The 17,436-nt window shown below is 37.0% G+C and overlaps 1 protein-coding gene across 1 annotated transcript in view; it reads left to right on the top strand.

The window, feature by feature from the left end:
- The window catches only part of GABPA (GA binding protein transcription factor subunit alpha), a 29,278-nt gene extending 12,097 nt beyond the window's left edge, over positions 1-17,181 (top strand). The window contains exons 6-10 of the mRNA XM_060234380.1: positions 688-882; positions 2,157-2,213; positions 9,993-10,133; positions 11,023-11,215; positions 14,488-17,181. Coding sequence (XP_060090363.1) covers positions 688-882; positions 2,157-2,213; positions 9,993-10,133; positions 11,023-11,215; positions 14,488-14,716 — 815 coding nt within the window. The 3' untranslated portion in view covers positions 14,717-17,181. The remainder of the gene's footprint in view (positions 1-687; positions 883-2,156; positions 2,214-9,992; positions 10,134-11,022; positions 11,216-14,487) is intronic.
- Positions 17,182-17,436: the final 255 nt, after the last annotated feature.

Here is a 17,436-nt window from a genome sequence, read left to right as displayed (position 1 = left end):
AGTAGTAGGGAATATGTTTTGCATGGAAAAGCTCTTGGGTTAAATGCAATCGCTTCCCTTTAAATAATCTCAGACATCTTCCCAGGGTCTTGGAGAGATTTTGTTAGTCAGAATATGTGTTACATAGATCAATGTTTGCCTCAGTATAAGGCAACATCATGTGTTAATTAAGGAAGCAGTTATTCCCTTTGGAGCCGGAAGAATGAAGACTGCATAAAAGTATCCTTGACTGTATTTTTCAGATAGTTGTAGGCAATAACTGTTTATTTGGAAACATGGTTGTATAAAAATCCAGAATTAAACTTTTATTCTCCCTTTTATTTTTTATGTGGCTTCCATACAATAATGTAGGATAATTTAAGACTGAACAAACAAAAATGATATGTACATTTCCCAGCTGAAATGCAGCTAGAAGGTGCTGCAGATTTGATTGGAACCAGGAGAGGAGAAGCGCTTCATTCTTTTCTATGATCACCCAGCCCCCCAACACGCACATATACAAAAACACACATTCCAGAATTAATTTTAGTTATTTATAATTGATTTGACTACATATATCTGTTGGGGTTTTTATTATGGCTCTTTTTATTTTGAGAACTGCTTTCATGAATACATAATGAAAATAGCATAGCATAGCTTATCACAATACTGAAAGAATAATTAGAATATTTCTCTCCTTGCTCTTAGATCCCGTACAGTGGTCAACTGACCAGGTCCTGCACTGGGTAGTATGGGTGATGAAGGAGTTTAGCATGACAGATATAGACCTCAATACTCTTAGCATTCCTGGGAGAGAGTTGTGCAGTCTAAATCAAGAAGACTTCTTCCAGAGAGTCCCACGGGGAGAAATCCTTTGGAGTCACCTGGAACTTCTTCGAAAATGTGAGTTTCCTTGGCAAAAATTGCAACTGCTTTTTAAAATTTAAATAAGTTACCTTAACTTTTTGAGACACCAAGTAACATACAATATGGTTAGGTGATTCAGAATTACAGGTAAGCAGAGTTACACCTTTCCGAGTCCAGTGATGTCAGTGAGCTTATTAAGCAGTAACTTTGCCTAAGATGGCACTGTTACTGTGCCATCCTATGCAGAGTTACTCTAGTCTGAAACCATTGAAATCACAACTGGCATTTTTAGACTGGCATTTTTAGACTCTATTTGCACAATACAGTGCAAATTGTAACAGTATTTTATGCACTAGTGCTTTGGAGTTTTCTCAAGTATGCCTATTGGAGGGGCAGCTGGGTATTAAGAGTGTGACCCCCCCCCCCCCCCCGGTTCGAGTTTATTGGACTCCAAAAAAATTCAAGATTTACAAAATAACCCCAGATTCCAATACTAACAAATAGTTTGGATCTGGGATTTTTTGGAAATCCCAAATTTTTTCAGGTCCAGTCGGCTTGAGATGGGAAAAATACAACCCAAGAGTGTCAAAGCAACAAAACACAGTGGAAGGACATTTCCTGCCTCTCACTGTTTTCCTGTTATTTTCTGCAGTTCCTTTAAACCAGCATGGTTTGAATGGACTGCAGAAGATGTGAGGAGGGGAACAGCTGATAGGTGGGAAGCAGTCTCCCAGCCTCTCAGCTGTTTCCCCAATCTTCCAGGTTTCTGAAAATATCTGGGACCCCCCCCCCCCCCCAGTTTTCCTAAAAAATGCCAGATACTTCCAGGATGCTGAAATATACCCAGATATACCCAGGTATTTTGGGGATATATTTTTAGTTCAGGAAGATCTGAATACACACCCCAAAATGGGATATAATCAACTTTTGCTTATTTTAATATGTTGATGTTTCAGAGCGAATTTTTGAGTTACAGAGAAACTATTAGTGGCATTTCAGTGCTTTCCTACACCATCCTAAATTAGAGCTATGCATGATCTTTTTTAGCGAAGACAGTAGTCAAATTTAAACAGATGTCATCATGAGCAATGAAGCTGTCTGAAGTGAATACCTTTATGAATATCACAAATCTATGAACTGGCAAGCCTATTTCCATCCTACCCTCTTCCCCCATATACGTATATATATACTTCTGTGTATGCTTCTGATTTTTACATTCTCATGACATTGACCTTTTAACTGTCTTTCCTTGGTTTCAAATAAAGAAATCTGAAGATTTAGCACATGGTGGCTTTTCTTGTATATTGCAGATGTTTTGGCCAGCCAAGAACACTCTGGAGAAATTGCAACAGTTACTATTGACCAACGTAAGTACTTTTCTAAGAAAGTGTTGACAACCTAGTTCAAGGTTTTTGGAGTCATAAAACAAGCTCTGAAAAATGTATATACCATATTTTTCGGTCCATAAGACGCTCCGGACCATAGGACGCACCTTCCTCCTGGGGGGTGATCCGCTGCCTCCGCCTCCAATCCCGGCGCTTTCCCCGCGCCTGCCTGGCTCCAGCTCTGCTTCCAGCAAGCGCTGGGATTGCTCCACGCTGCCCCCACCGCAAACCCAGCACTTCGCGAGCGCCGGCTGCAGAGGGTGCAGCGTGCTTCCTCCGTGCCTGTCTGCCTGGCTCCAGCTCTGACGCTTACAGCAAGCGCCAGCATTGCTCCCTCCGCCCTCCGATCCCGGCGCTTGCTTTAAGCATCAGAGCTGGAGCCAGGCAGACAGGCACAGAGGAAGCACGCAGGCGCGGGGGAAGCGCCGGGATCGGAGGCGGAGGCAGCGGATCGCCCCCCCCCCCCCCCCGGAGGAAGGTACGTCCTATCGTCCCTTCGCTCCATAAGACGTACACACTTCCCCCCCCCACTTTTTTTTGGGGGGGGGAGTGCATCTTATGGTCCGAAAAATACGGTACTTCCATTTGGAAAGTGAGCATGAATGTTTTTAATATAAAGTTGAAACATTTCACTGAAACAGGAGTTCTCAGAATTTGTGAATATGGGGACCACTTTATAACATATTTTTTTGCATGGTAATAGTTGTATTGTTAATATCTGTTGATTGACAACTTACATAAATGACAAAAATAACAATGCTTAGTGTGTATTTGGATTTATGGATCCCTGGCAATATAGCTTCCCAGGGGTCTCCAGTCCCCAGGTTGGGAATCATTGGACTAAATATGGTGTGGAAAAAGTGACATGAAAAAATTAACTTGAATGTATTGCTTGAAATTTCCTGATAGTAAAGCTCCATCCTACGTCCGTACAGGAGCCCAAACAGGGACATTCTCATTTCCTCAATCTTCTGTGAGTTCAATATTTTTAAGGGGGAAAGTCCTCAAGCACAATCTGAGTTTCTAGTCATGAGGGTAAAACATAGGGGCATGCAAGTAGCCAAAAAACACTACATGTGACATTAACTTGTATCAATATCATGAAACCTTGGAGGAAAAATAGTATCCCTAGATGCATCTATAGATTCGAAACACTTTATTTTTGAAGTTGTTTTATGCTTCTAAGGAGCAGTCATGATTTTCAGTATTTGTGGCTATGAGCACCAGATCTTATGATCACCCTAAATGCCTGGAAGACTTCTGCATCGCATTCTTGCAAACTGTTTGCAAACTCACAATGGTTATCTGTGCTAAGGACTGTAATGATGAAATAGGATCAAGGAGAGCCATCTGTGGTGACCTGAGTTCCTTGCAGGAAGGGCAGGTTAAAAATGAGAGGAAAGTATTGAGCTTTTACTTTTAAAAAGTGGAAGCTGTGTTTTTTTTCCTTTTTAAACAATTTTATTGATAACATATGGTAATAATTTCCATTAATAACTTCTTTTCATCTATCCCATATGCTTCTTTCTAATCACCCCTCCCCCCGTTACTTGACCCCTGCCAGTGTTATTTACTCAAAATACTAACATTAAAAGGTACCCTTAATTCCTAAGAACTAAAATTAATATTCTTCTTTCTTCTAAAGTTTAATCATTATCAAAAATTGTCCAAAGTCCTTTTACTTTCCACTCGTCTTCTACATAACTTCTAAATTTTTTCCATTCCCTTTTAAAATCTTCTAAATCATAGTCTCTTAAAGTTCTTGTTAATTTGTCCATCACTCCATGTCATAACTTTTACAATCCAATCCCATTTTTCTGGTATTTTTTCTTGCTTCCATAACTGCACATATAGTGTCTTAGCAGCTGAAAGCAAGTACCAAATTATAGTTCTATCTTCTTTTGGAAATTTTTCCGTTTGTAATTCCAACAGAAAAGTCTCTGCAGCTTTCTTGAATTCATATCCCAAGATCCTAGAAATTTCTTGATGGACCATCTGCCAATACTTTTTTGTTCTTTCACAAGTCCACCACATATGGTAGAAAGAACCTTCATGTTTTTTACATTTCCAGCATCTGTCTGGCATCTTGTTATTCATCTTTGCCGATTCATATACCGTCTATACATCATTTTAAAACAGTTCTCTTTAATACTCTGACATGTTGAAAGTTTCATAGAGTTCTTCCATAAATATTTCCATGTATCCATCTGTATTTATTTACATTTATTGCCCATTTAATCATTTGAGATTTCACTACTTCATCTTCTGTAGACCATTTTAAAAGTAACTTATAAGTTTTTGATTTTTCATTATCTCCAAGCAGAACTTTTTCCATTTCTGTTTGCTCTCCTCTTATTCCTTCAGTTTTAATATCATTTTCCACCAAACTCTTTATTTGTTGCATTTGAAACCAATCGCATTTGTTACTGAACTCCACAGCAGTTTTCAATTCTATTTTGCCACTTTGTATTTTTAATAGTTGATTGTATGACAGCCATTTTTCCTCACCTGTCTCAGCTGTTATTTTTATCACTTCTGCTGGCACTATCCATAATGGTTTTCTTTCATCACCATATTTCTTATATTTCATCCAGGTATTCAACAAATTATTTCTTATATAATGGTGAGAGAAAAAACTATACATCTTTTTCTTCCCATAATACATATAAGCGTGCCAGCCGAATTTATTTCCATGACCTTCCAACGCTAAAAGTTTTTTATTCAACAGCGTCACCCAATCTTTTATCCACACTAAACAAACTGCTTCATGATATAAATCTGGTAATTGGAATCCTCCTCTTTCTTTAGTATCTATTAAAACTTTCATTTTAATCCTTGGTTTCTTCCCAACCCATGCAAATTCCAAAATCTTCCTTTGCCATTTGTTAAATTGTTTACTGTCTTTCACAATCGGAATAGTTTGAAACAAATACATTATTCTCGGCAAAATATTCATCTTAATTACAGCTATTCTTCCAAGCAATGACAAGTTAAGCTTATTCCATTTTATCATATCTTCATCCATTTTACGCCATAGCTTTTCATAGTTATTTTTGAACAGGTCAATATTCTTCATTGTTGTTTCCACACCCAAATATTTTACTTTAGAGGTAACTTCACATCCTGTTAGTCTCTGCAACTCCTTTTGTTTATTTACTTGTATATTTTTACATAAAAATTTTGATTTTTCTTTATTAACATAAAATCCCGCCAGTTCTCTATATTCTTGTATTTTAGCTAACAACAAAGGTGTTACTTGTGTAGGATTTTCATTTATAAACATATCATCTGCAAATGCTCTATATTTGTAAATAAATCCTTTAACTCTCAACCCTTCTATTTCTTTATCATCTTGTATTTGCATCAATAAAATTTCAAGCATCATTATAAAAAACAAAGGTGAAAGCGGACAACCTTGTCTTGTACCTTTGCTGATTATCATTTCTTTTGTAAGATCTGCATTTATACATAACTTTGCACATTGTTCAGTATATATTGCCTTTATCATTCTTATAAAGTTTTCCCCCAACTCTATTTTCTCCATTACTGCAAACATAAAGTCCCAGTTCAAATTGTCAAAAGCTTTCTCTGCATCCGCAAAGAATAATGCCACTTCCTTCTCTGGATGTCTTTCATAATATTCTACAATATTTACAACAGTTCTAATATTGTCTCTTATTTGACTTTTAGGGAGAAATCCCGCTTGGTCTTCCTTTTTGAAATTTATCAAATATTGTTTAAGTCGCTGTGCCAAAATTTTTGTATATATCTTATAGTCATTATTTAGTAATGAAATTGGTCTATAGTTCTTTACATTCATGACATCTCTATCTTCCTTAGGAATCAAAGAAATTATAGCTTCCTTCCATGTATTTGGTATTTTCCCTTTTATTCTTATCATATTCATCAATTTTTGAAGTTTCAGTAATAATTCTTTAAAAATTTTAAAAAATGTTGCCATATATCCATCTGGCCCAGGTGCTTTTCCAATTTTAATTGCATTAATCGCTGCTTCAATTTTTATTCTTTCAATTGGATCATTCAACATTTTTTTCATATATTCAGTTAAGGGTGCTATTTTAATCTTTTGCAAAAGCGTTTCCATCCTTTCCTTCTTTACTTTAACACCTTTAAATAATTTAACATAGTACTTGAAAAATTCTCTCTTTATTCCTTCTTGATCTACCATCTCTCTTCCATCAACCACAATTTTATTAATAATTTTACTTCCTCTCTTTTTCTTCAGTTGCCAGGCCAAATACTTTCCAGGTTTATTTGCTCCCTCAAAGGACTTCTGTTGTAATTTTTTCAAATTCCATTCCAATTCCTTATTTAACAAATTTCTCATTTGTACTTGTAGTATTGTAATCTCCCTTATAGTTTTCTTTTTCCATGGCCTTTTCCTCAGTTCCCCTTCTTTTTTCTTTATTTCATTTTGAATGTCCAACATCTGTTTTTCTTTTGCCCTTTTGTCCTTATTGTTTAATGTAATCAATATTCCTCTCATTACGGCTTTATAAGCATCCCACACCATCTGAAATTCTATATCATCTTTCTATATCATGTCACTAATTCTTTATTTTGTAGTAAATCTTCATTTAATCTCCATCTTCTCACTTTTTTAGACAATTTTGTAATCCATAATATTGGGTTATGATCTGCACCTATCTTCAGTAAGATCTCTGTTTTCTTAGTTGCAAGGCCTAATTCCTTAGTATCCCATAACATGTCAATTCTGGAAAAAATATTATGTCTTGCTGAAAAAAATGTATAATCTCATACTTCAGGATTAAATTTTCTTCATATATCTTCCAAGTTTTCTTGTTTAACCAGTTCAAAGAAGGATTTTGGCAATTTTCCTTCTTTATTGTTATTTTTTTCCCAGATCTGTCCAATGTATTCTGAATTGTTCCATTAAATTATCCCATAATCATGACCTGGTCATATGTCACTTCATCAAGTTGTTTTATAATGTCTTTTAAAAAAAACATCTTTTGCACCATTTGGTGCATACAGTCCCAATAATAAGGTTTTTTTCGCATTTATTATTACTTCTACTGCCACAAATCTTTCATCTTTATCTTTAAATATTATTTTTGGGTTCAATTCTTGTTTAATCTAAAAAATCACACCCCTATTCTTCTGTTCAACCAATGAAAAAAATTCTAGTCCCAATTGTTCCATAAAAATTTATAATCCTTTTGTTTAATATGAACTTCTTGTAAACAAATTATATTACAGTTTTGTTTTTTAATCCAATGAAATATTGCCTTTCTTTTTTGTGGTGTATTTAATCCATTTACATTCCAAGATAACAATTTATAATCCATCATGGTGCAAATTCTTTATTCTCTTCATAAAATTTACGCAGCTCCTGTGTATTTGTAACTGTAATCTTTCTTCCTTGTAGCTCAAAGCTGAAACCTTCAGGTATTATCTATCTATACCTCATTCCATTGTCACGTAGTTTTTCTGTTAATTTCTTATATGTTCTCTCATTTATCACTTGTCTTGGCAATTCTTTCATTATTCTTACTCTGCTTCCTCCCACTGTCAATGTCTTTTCAAAATTTTTATTCAAGATTTTCCCCACCATTTCTTTTGTCATATATCTTATAACCACATCTCTTGGTAAATTATTTTTCTTGGCATATGATGAATTCACTCTATACATATAATCATTCATATTTCTAGTCCCTTCAGGATCTTCCTCCAAGAAATCAGCAATTATTTTTATTACATGTTCTTTTAAGTATGTTACTTCTTCAGGTACTCCTCTCAGACATATTTGTGTCTCCATCAATGGATTGTTAAATTTTCTTGCATTTTTAATAAGGTGGAATCCTGGAGTTTAACTTTTCCTTCTACCTCCTGCACTTTTTTTGACACCACCACTATTTCATTTCTAAGCTCTTCCTTTTCTTTTTTAAAGTCCTCAATATCTTTTTTAAGTTCTTTTTTGCAAGCATTTATCATCTTTTCCACTCCTTTCATCATCCTAGCTTCCATTGCTTCCAACTTCTCCAATGAGGCAGCCCTTGCACGGGTTTACCTTTGACTCTGACATTAAAAAACAGTGAAAAATGTGATATCACCAAATTAAATTTCAACTATCAGGTTTTGATAGATTAGAACTTGCCCTTTCAAATGAGCCTCATTTCGCCGACCTCCGACCTTCCCAGGCTCAGATATTAATTTTTTTAAAATTTAGCCTCCCGATAATGGTTGCCAATGTTTTTCTGTGGTAATACAATCCTAGAGTAGGTCCACTTCTTCAATAGTTACTTCCTGCTTTGCTTGCCCAAGTTATGTTCTCACTGGTAACAGTCTCACAATACTTGACGTATTTCCTGTGTTGACTGTAGAAACTGCAGATCTCTGACGATGGTGCTTTCACTCCACGACCGCAGGTAGACAAAACAATAAATTTCTTTCCAATTTTTAACACTGTCCTTAATTTAACAAAGTCCAAAATTCATCCCTTCTCCTCTTCTTCTTCCAAGCTTTCAAACTTTCTTTCCCACCTTCTATTATTTTGTTTGCTTTAAAATAGTCCCAAAATGGTAGATAGCAATCAGTACCTTTTTCTAAGGTTATCCAAATCAACACTGATCTCGTACAGCATCAGATGTTTAACAATCTCAAAGAAGATTAGGATCTTGTCAAGCTTATGTCAAATAAATGACTCTGTAAGCTTCTGCAGATGATGAATATGCAACTCTTCTCCGGGGATCCCCCCGGGACTCCCTTTTAGCCAAGGTAAATCACCTCAAAAGTTTCCTGTGCATATCTTGGACTAATCTCTCACTGAGAAAAGTAGGCAGAAGGCAAAAATTTGCCCTTTACTACCCCGAACAGAAGCTCCAGTCTGCCCCCCTTAGAGAGGCAGGTCAGCTCAGCATTCTCCAAATCCCAGAAGTCCCCTGTGTTTTTTGTTTTCATGGCTGCTGAGAGAGATTTGGAAGGGAATGGGTATTACCTACTAAAATATGTGCATTGGATTCATGGGTTGGAACAGAACATTTCTCTTTCCCCCTTCCCTGCTGCAGCCCACTGATCTCCCCAGAATGCTGCTACTAGAGGTCAGAAGGACCTCAGGAACAGCATGAGAGGCAAATTGGGTCTGTAGCAGCAAGAGGGGATTGGTGGAAATCACCTCACCTCTTCCATTAGCAAAAAATTTAGTCTGGATCCAACTCTATGATGGTTGAGTGGCTGAGTAGAATTACTAGAACCTCAGAATGGTTGTCTTCATGGCTAAGAGAAGCACACTAAACCGTGCAACATTTTTTAAAGTATATTTGTATAATAGTAGTTCCCGAATTGTGGTTACCTGGTTGCATAACTGAGACTTATTTTAATTTATAGAACACAAACCTTTGCAGTGAAATTACAGAATGGTGATAGACTGTAGTTTACAAGCCACTTCTCTTGTAAAGCTCCATATGGTCTCATAATTTGTAAGGGATTTCATTCTAATGTTTCCAGAAACTGGTTTCAGATGTAACATAGCCCAATTAAAAAACTAGCAATGCTATCAAATATTTGTTTCTAATTGGGACTACTTAGAGTTAATTGTGGTGCATGGGAGTACACTGATACTCCAAAGATATTTCATTAGGTAAGGAACTTTATAGTGTTTCATTGAAATCACTGTTATATTCAATATTAAATATTTGTAGTATCATTGAAATATGTTTTATATACTCTGAAATAACATTTTTTGCATAAGTTTGCTTCTAATGCTTGTGTCTTCTACAGCTGTGCAGATTATTCCAGCATCTGTACAACCTTCTACCCCAACCACAATTAAAGTCATAAACAGCAGTGCAAAGGCAGCTAAAGTACAGAGAGCTCCAAGGATTTCCGGAGAAGACAGAAGTTCACCTGGGAACAGAACAGGTATATTCTTTTTAAAATCAGAAGATTACAAATTCATCATAATATTCAAATCCCTGACATCCACTTCATTTGAGAAGTCACAAACAATCTTTGTACTTACGTAGAAAAAGTTTATGATGGAGGTAGGAGAATAGGAGCATTTCTGGATAAACAAAATAAGTGGGTTTTTATGTAGTTCGTTTCAAATGGCAATTGTGATGGCTTCTGAACATTTCTCAGTGCTGCTGTCTCACCTTAAGAATTTGGTGTTCCATTACAGAAAGTTTAGCCAGCACTTTTTATTAGTATTAGATTTTAAAATAATAGGTTTTATTTGCTTAACTTTATTCATATACATTTAATCAATATTTTACCATCACCTTTGGTATTTAAATTAGTTTGTGCTGGATTATTTTCTTTTGCTGAATCTTGTGTTTGGAAAAGTACAATATTGTTTTAGCTGAATATTTTGAACAAATGAAATATTTTATTCTCTGGGGTTGTTGTTAAAAGGATCGCAAGATTTATAGAGATATTTAAACAAATAAAAGCAAAACAAAATTTGCAATACTGAAGTTCTGCTGAATTCGGTTGAACTTCCAAGTAAAGATTTTTAGGATAGGCTACCATTCTGTTAATGATTCTTTTAATGGTATGATTTTTTTTAAGTCAGTTTTTAAAACTCTAAAAAAAGAGAATGATAATGTTGACTGGTAACACTGAACAGAAGTAATTTTCTCTAGCTAACTTCTACATATGATTGGTAGGCTAGGGAGCTTGATACACCAATTGTACTAATCACCGGTATGTTTGAAGTCTGATTTTTCTAACAACTTTTGTTTCATTCATCTGTTTTGCAAATTAATGATAGGCTTGCAGATGAAAAACTTTAACCATGTCTTTTGATTAGGAAATAATGGTCAAATCCAGTTATGGCAGTTTTTGCTTGAGCTTCTGACAGACAAAGACGCTCGAGACTGCATTTCATGGGTTGGAGATGAAGGAGAATTCAAACTAAATCAACCAGAGTTAGTGGCACAGAAATGGGGACAGCGTAAAAATAAGCCCACTATGAACTATGAAAAACTCAGTCGTGCTTTACGGTAAGTTAAGATTTGTCCATGCTGGATCACTTATTATCTGATGTTGGTGTACGTAAATACTAATGGATATGGTTTCACTTCTAAAATTAATCTGTTTTAGATTATAGCTTTTTTGTGCACATTGTTTATGGAGTGTGGTTTAGCAGCCTGGGGTACATGCTGTTCCCTAAAGTAGGTTTCCCCTTATAAAGCTGTGGAGTTTCAGAAAGTTTAACTCAGAATATCTAACTGTTGACTTTTATTAATTATAACATATATTTTAGTTAAATATTTTATCCCTAAGAACAACGTCTACTGTGTATGTAGCCTTTATTTTATGTATCTCAAGAACACACTGTGATGTAGCATGTGAGGCTGCTACAAGAAGGATACTTGGTAAAAAGCCTCCTCTGTTGCATGAGCTCTTGCTCCATTTTTAGAAAAGCTCATGAGGAGCATGTATGATTTCTCCTGTTAAGCTGCAGTTGCCTGTGATGCATCCCACTCTTCCTGAGCCCTCAGCTTTTCAGATGGCATCATGGGAAAGAGGAGAGATCCTGTGAATGCCTTTCATTCATAGTTCATAGTATTCAGTGATCAGGAATAATTCCTATAGACAGGAATGATTACTGATTCTCTATAAGTGAAGGAAGGTATCTTGAAATGGGTTGCACCCCCTACTCATTCTGCAGACATGTCTGTGCAAATGATCCAGCTAGGGGGCAAGCTGTGCCTTTGTCCACATCAGATGAACTTCTTCAGCCCTCCAAAACAGAGAGAGACAGAGTGTCACAGTTCAGTGAGAAAAGGAATGACAACATGTGGAATCCCTTCGGCTAGCACAGACATTAGGAAGTTGTCAGGCATGGTGGCTGCCTGTCCTAGAGCCTCTTCAGTGCAGACCACAAGGACTCCCCATTAGAGCCAGAAGAGCTTGACTGAGCACCTGGTTCCTGCAATAGCCAACTACAGCAAATACCTTCCTTGCATCAGCTCCCCAGATTGAAAAAATGGGAGGTGCTTTAACCACTAAAAGAACCCACCAAGATTTCCTGTCCCCCCCCCCCTCCTTGCCAGGGCCTCGGCTGGCCTTCCAGACTTCCACTGCTACCACAATAGTTGCTTTGTAGAAAATGTTGGAGAAACAAATGGGTGACACTTTGTATTCAGGTGTGCCAAACTCAAGCAGGCTCTGAGGCTTCAGAACTAATCATTGGCAGCAGCAAGACTTCTCACACAGTGACTAATCATCAAAGGGAACTTGAGGAAGTGCAATACTCCCAGGGTTCTGGATCTCCCTTATTCTCCTTTCCATGGATCTTTAATTAGGGCATGCCTACCAGCCAATATTTACTCCTGGATCACTAACAAGGTCATTTAGGATGTTCAAGAGGTGCTTCAGAAAAGAAGGAAAGAAAAATGGAAGACAGGTTATTTTCCCTTGTAATTTTTGTACTCTCCCTCACCTCCCAGAAAGTTTCAAAAGGAGGTAAGGGCCTTTTGCAGGCATCCCTCTGATGAAGCCAACTCATATTTTCTATGTTCCCAGCAAGCTACCATTACTCTGTGAGCTCCTTCAGATGCAGAAAGATGTGAAAACTTCCTCCTCCATGGCCCATGTGCAGCTCCACACTGCCCCTCCCCCAGCCATTTGGATTCTTATAGCTCAGAATCAAACTCAAATTGTATGCATTCTGATAGGAAGAGGAATGACTGGATGAAGAACCCTCTAGCACAGTACCAGCCTCCAGAAGTCTCTTCCAGCAAGAGGATTTCGCTCATCTACTAGCAAAGGACTTTTAGGAATTTTAGAAGGGCTAAAGTTCCCTACTAAGACTCCACACCAAATCTCTACAACTAGGAAGATTCCAGGGTCTTTCACCAACCTGCTCTTGCCTCATCCATTGTGCCCTTTCCTTATTTATTTGAGGAAGCCCTGACGAGTGAGTGGGTTGTGACCAAAGGGGACAGAAGCCTGCAGTCAGTGGTAAAGAATGTTTACTCCCTCCCTTCTTGAAGATCCTTCAAGTTCCTTTAGTGGATGCCCTAGGAACTGCCCTTCTTTCAGATGCAGTACTTTGCAAAGATAGAGACAATGCATTCAGACCCAGTGAGCTGGAAGAATTGGCTCTCCTTCAAGAAGGTTCATAAAGCTTCAGCACTCACCATCAAGGCCAGCTTATCTGATTTAGTCTTTTCTAGAGCAGAAGTTCTTTGAGCATAGGAGCTCCTACATGACCTGAATCCAGACTTGGTCAGCCTGAGACAAGCTGTGCTAAAAATTAAGGGAGCTTCAGCTTTCATGGCTGATGCCAGGTTTGGTGCCACTCAGTTTTCTGGAAAATCCCTTGCAGCCAACATCCTAATTCAGTATGCTTTATGGCTAAAGCACAAAAAAAGAAGGCTATGCCCTCATCTTCCAAAACAGAGGAAAATAAGGCAAACCAGCCTACACACAGATCTCCTACCCCACTCCTTTCACAGCTGCTATAGCATGACTCCAGAAGCCCTCCTTGAAGAAATGAAGATTTTCCCCAAGGCAGCTGTGATGGCTCCCAAGCTAACTAGGCCTTTGCTACAGTCAGGAGGCTGCTTGCTCAAGATGGGCTGCACAGCATTGTCATTCAGGGGTACAAAATAAGAATTTCTACATCATCCACAGGGCAGGTTTTTCCCCTCTTCCAGGTCCAGTGCAATCAAAATCTTCCCTTGCCCCTACACACATACGTAGCACTACTTTCCCTATTGGGAGCTACACAGGAATTATATCATTTTCATTTTGAACTGCTCAGATCAGTACCTCCCGAAATCCTATTTTCAAGGTGGCCTTGTGTGACCCTCCCCCCACCTCGCAGATCCTACCACCTTCCACAGCCTCTTATCACACAGGTTTAAGGCTATGGGTAAGTCAAGCAGTCAAGGATTGCCAGCTGTCCTGCTTTACCCTTTCACATGTGAGGTTTCCTTTCTCTCAGTCAGAGAGACAGCACTTGATGGGGCAACCAGTCCCCTTTAACAGTCACTTCTTATTAAGACACTGTACAGAGCTATTGGGGTTGAGACTCAAATGCTGCTTCAGTCTCATACTGCCAACATTTATTAATATCTAAATCTATATGGCTAGAGATAGGCCAAGATCTTATAAACACGCTTCTTTCCCCAGCAAGTTTATCAGAGGAAGGACTGTATTAATGTGACCCTGTTACCATGGAGCATTCTGACTAAATGACTCTGTTGATAATCTGTAGTTTTTAAGGACTTATTTCTCTCTCTCATTCTCTCTTTCAATGAAGGTATTACTATGATGGAGACATGATCTGCAAAGTACAAGGCAAGAGATTTGTGTACAAGTTTGTCTGTGACTTGAAGACTCTAATTGGGTATAGTGCGGCAGAGTTAAATCGGTTGGTCACAGAATGCGAACAAAAGAAACTGGCAAAGATGCAACTCCATGGCATTGCACAGCCAGTTACAGCAGTTGCACTGGCCACGGCATCACTGCAAACTGAAAAAGATAACTAAGCACCACACCTGGAAAGCTTGGAAGCATGAGGCCTTTCTTGTACACTGAGCAGTTTCTGATGTTTAAATGGGGAACAACTTCTATTCCTTGGCAATTGAATATGATGCATGGTTTTTCTATGAAGAACTGAGATGAATTGGAATCTTTTTCACTTAAAGGCATATATTTCATGTACATTCAGGGCACGTCACAGTTTTCTCTATATGAAGACAGACCTTTTTGTGGCAAGTAGTCTGGGATTGGTAAGAAAACCCAAAATTGGTTTGTGTAATTTCCAAGCATTTTAAGAAAGTGAAGCATCTGTACAACACAAACTAGTTAATATACTGAATCTTATTTTCTGTATTTCTTTTTTCTCAAACAACCAGCTGGAATGTAGTTTTTCCATATGTAGGCAGGCTTTTGTTAACCGTGCTAGTCATTGCCTAAGCATGCCAAGTTGTAGAAAGAAAAAAAAAGTACTATGATGCTAAGGCAGTTTCTCTGTTCATTAGCTAAAGAAGGGAAATGAAGGCAGAGCTGAAGATCACTGCTGAGAAGGAGATCCAACTTTAAGTCCAACAAGGTCAAAAACCAATTATGAGTTTGATATAACATGTAGATAACATGCACATATGAGGGAAAGTGCTTAACTATCTTGAGAGACATCGCTAAGCATAATGGCTGGCATAAAAAATGGTTTTCCACATTTTTCCTGTTGGGAGATTAAAAACTTGAAATACTATCTCTCATCCAAAGAATAGGTTTGGTTTTTGTTTTAACCTACCCTGCAGAATATATTAGCTGCTGCTGCTTATACTTGCAGTGTAGTAGACTTTGAACTGAAGACTTAAGTTAATCACAGAGACCCCTTTCTGTTGGGAAACAAAATGTAAACTGCAGCTAAATTAATAAATGAAGTTTGACTTCCCAAGTTTATATAGACTGCTGTATTAAAATACAGAAAAGTGCAGTTCTTTTCTTATAATTACTTTGTTTTCAAGCTGTTGTTTTTTGGGGGCTTGGAAATTAAATAATGTGGGTTCAGAGTAAACGATAACTACTTTGGGAATTAGATGCATTTTTAAATCTGATACCTAACAAATCCAGGAATGTTGTTAGACTCTGTTAAATTCCAGGTAAAGTCTGGAAAGCACATTTTGGATTTATCTCTTACATTTGTGTGATATAAATGTTATGCTCTAAATGCATGCTTTTCATTGAATTATAAAAGAACAAACCTATTGGGATGAGTTGTGGCTTTATTTTACAATCAGTAAAAATGTGGAAGTTAAACAGGAGCTTCATTATTATGAATACTCTAAAGTTTCTAAAGTCTATCAGAATAACACAGTAATAAGCACTAAATACAAAACATGGCTTAGAGTATGTCAGGCAACAATTACAGTAACATTAAGGAATCTACCAGTTTCCAAGACTTTAGCTATACTTGTTTATCTTCAGAACATTTAGAAATGTTAAATGTCATATAGGCAAGATTAGATTTTCCATTTTGAGTGACAATCCTGTGTCCATTAATAACAGAAATCCAGTAGGTGAAACTTTTGGTATTTAATAGAATGCAGGCTTCCAGTTTAAGCACTAGTTTTCAGTGCTATTCCTAAAATTGTGTGAGAATGTGTTTGAGATGAGAAATAAGCCTGCTTTAATTATATAGCAAGAATTGTAACTCTCAATGCATAGCAGGAATATTGGCACAAAGCAAAGTAGTAACTGTGTGCCTGAGAATATGAGCTCCAGAATTGTTTATGCAACACTATGGAAGATGAGTTGGTTCACTGAAAAGAAAACAGGTTCACTGAGAAGAAGCTTAACTCACTGGTTCAGCTTTTTAAAAAGAGTTTGAAATGTTCCAAACATTGATTTCCCCCCCCCCCTTTGTCGAAGAGGTGATCTGTTAATATTGAGGCAGATTAAACTGATCACAAATACCTGTATAAATGCTATACTAGATACCCTCTCAGCTATGCACATACTAGAATAAGCCATATTAGGAAACATGGCATATGGCCTTTCTTTTATATACATTGGATTTGTTTTCTAAACTTTAGATTTTCGTTATTTCCTTTATAGGTTTGCTGCACTTTTAAACAATATTTTCCCCATTTATAGAGTATCTTCAGTGTGTTTTCAAAATAGTACATACTTGTCAAATTTCTTGTGGGGACAATCTGTGACTAATTTGAGATCTTCAGTAAAAGGTATGGATTATTGTATATTTGGTGGCATTGTGTGACTTTCAGAATAAAAATATAGACAATTTATTCCCAAATTTTTGTAAGATGGAGGGGTTTTGCATACATTTTTACTCTTTACGGACACATACTCTGCTAATTATGTATTTCTTTTGTGTTGAATTTTTTGGTAATTTTACATGAATTATTCTCTATTTTTACTCTAAAATATTTGTGCATAAAATTGTCAATATCGTAAAGTATGAAAATAAAATTTTACATAGCATAAAGTCTGGACTTTATGTTTTGAAAAACTTCAGACATTTATAAAAATGTTAGTAGTTTTAGTATGCACAGTAGATGCAATATGCAATACAGGAAAAAATTACAGAAGCTAAAAAATGTCTGTTTATTTCTACAATTTATGGTTTTCTAAATTTGATTTGGATAATCCAGAATGGTTGTCACTATGATATGCTGTCCAGTAACAAATAATGTGAATACTTTGTATGTGGTATGTGAAAAACCACCACCACTCCTCCCTG

Source organism: Heteronotia binoei, chromosome 3 (assembly GCF_032191835.1).
Source record: "Heteronotia binoei isolate CCM8104 ecotype False Entrance Well chromosome 3, APGP_CSIRO_Hbin_v1, whole genome shotgun sequence".
Taxonomy (NCBI): Eukaryota; Metazoa; Chordata; class Lepidosauria; order Squamata; family Gekkonidae; genus Heteronotia; species Heteronotia binoei.
This window is presented reverse-complemented; position numbering and strand designations above follow the sequence as displayed.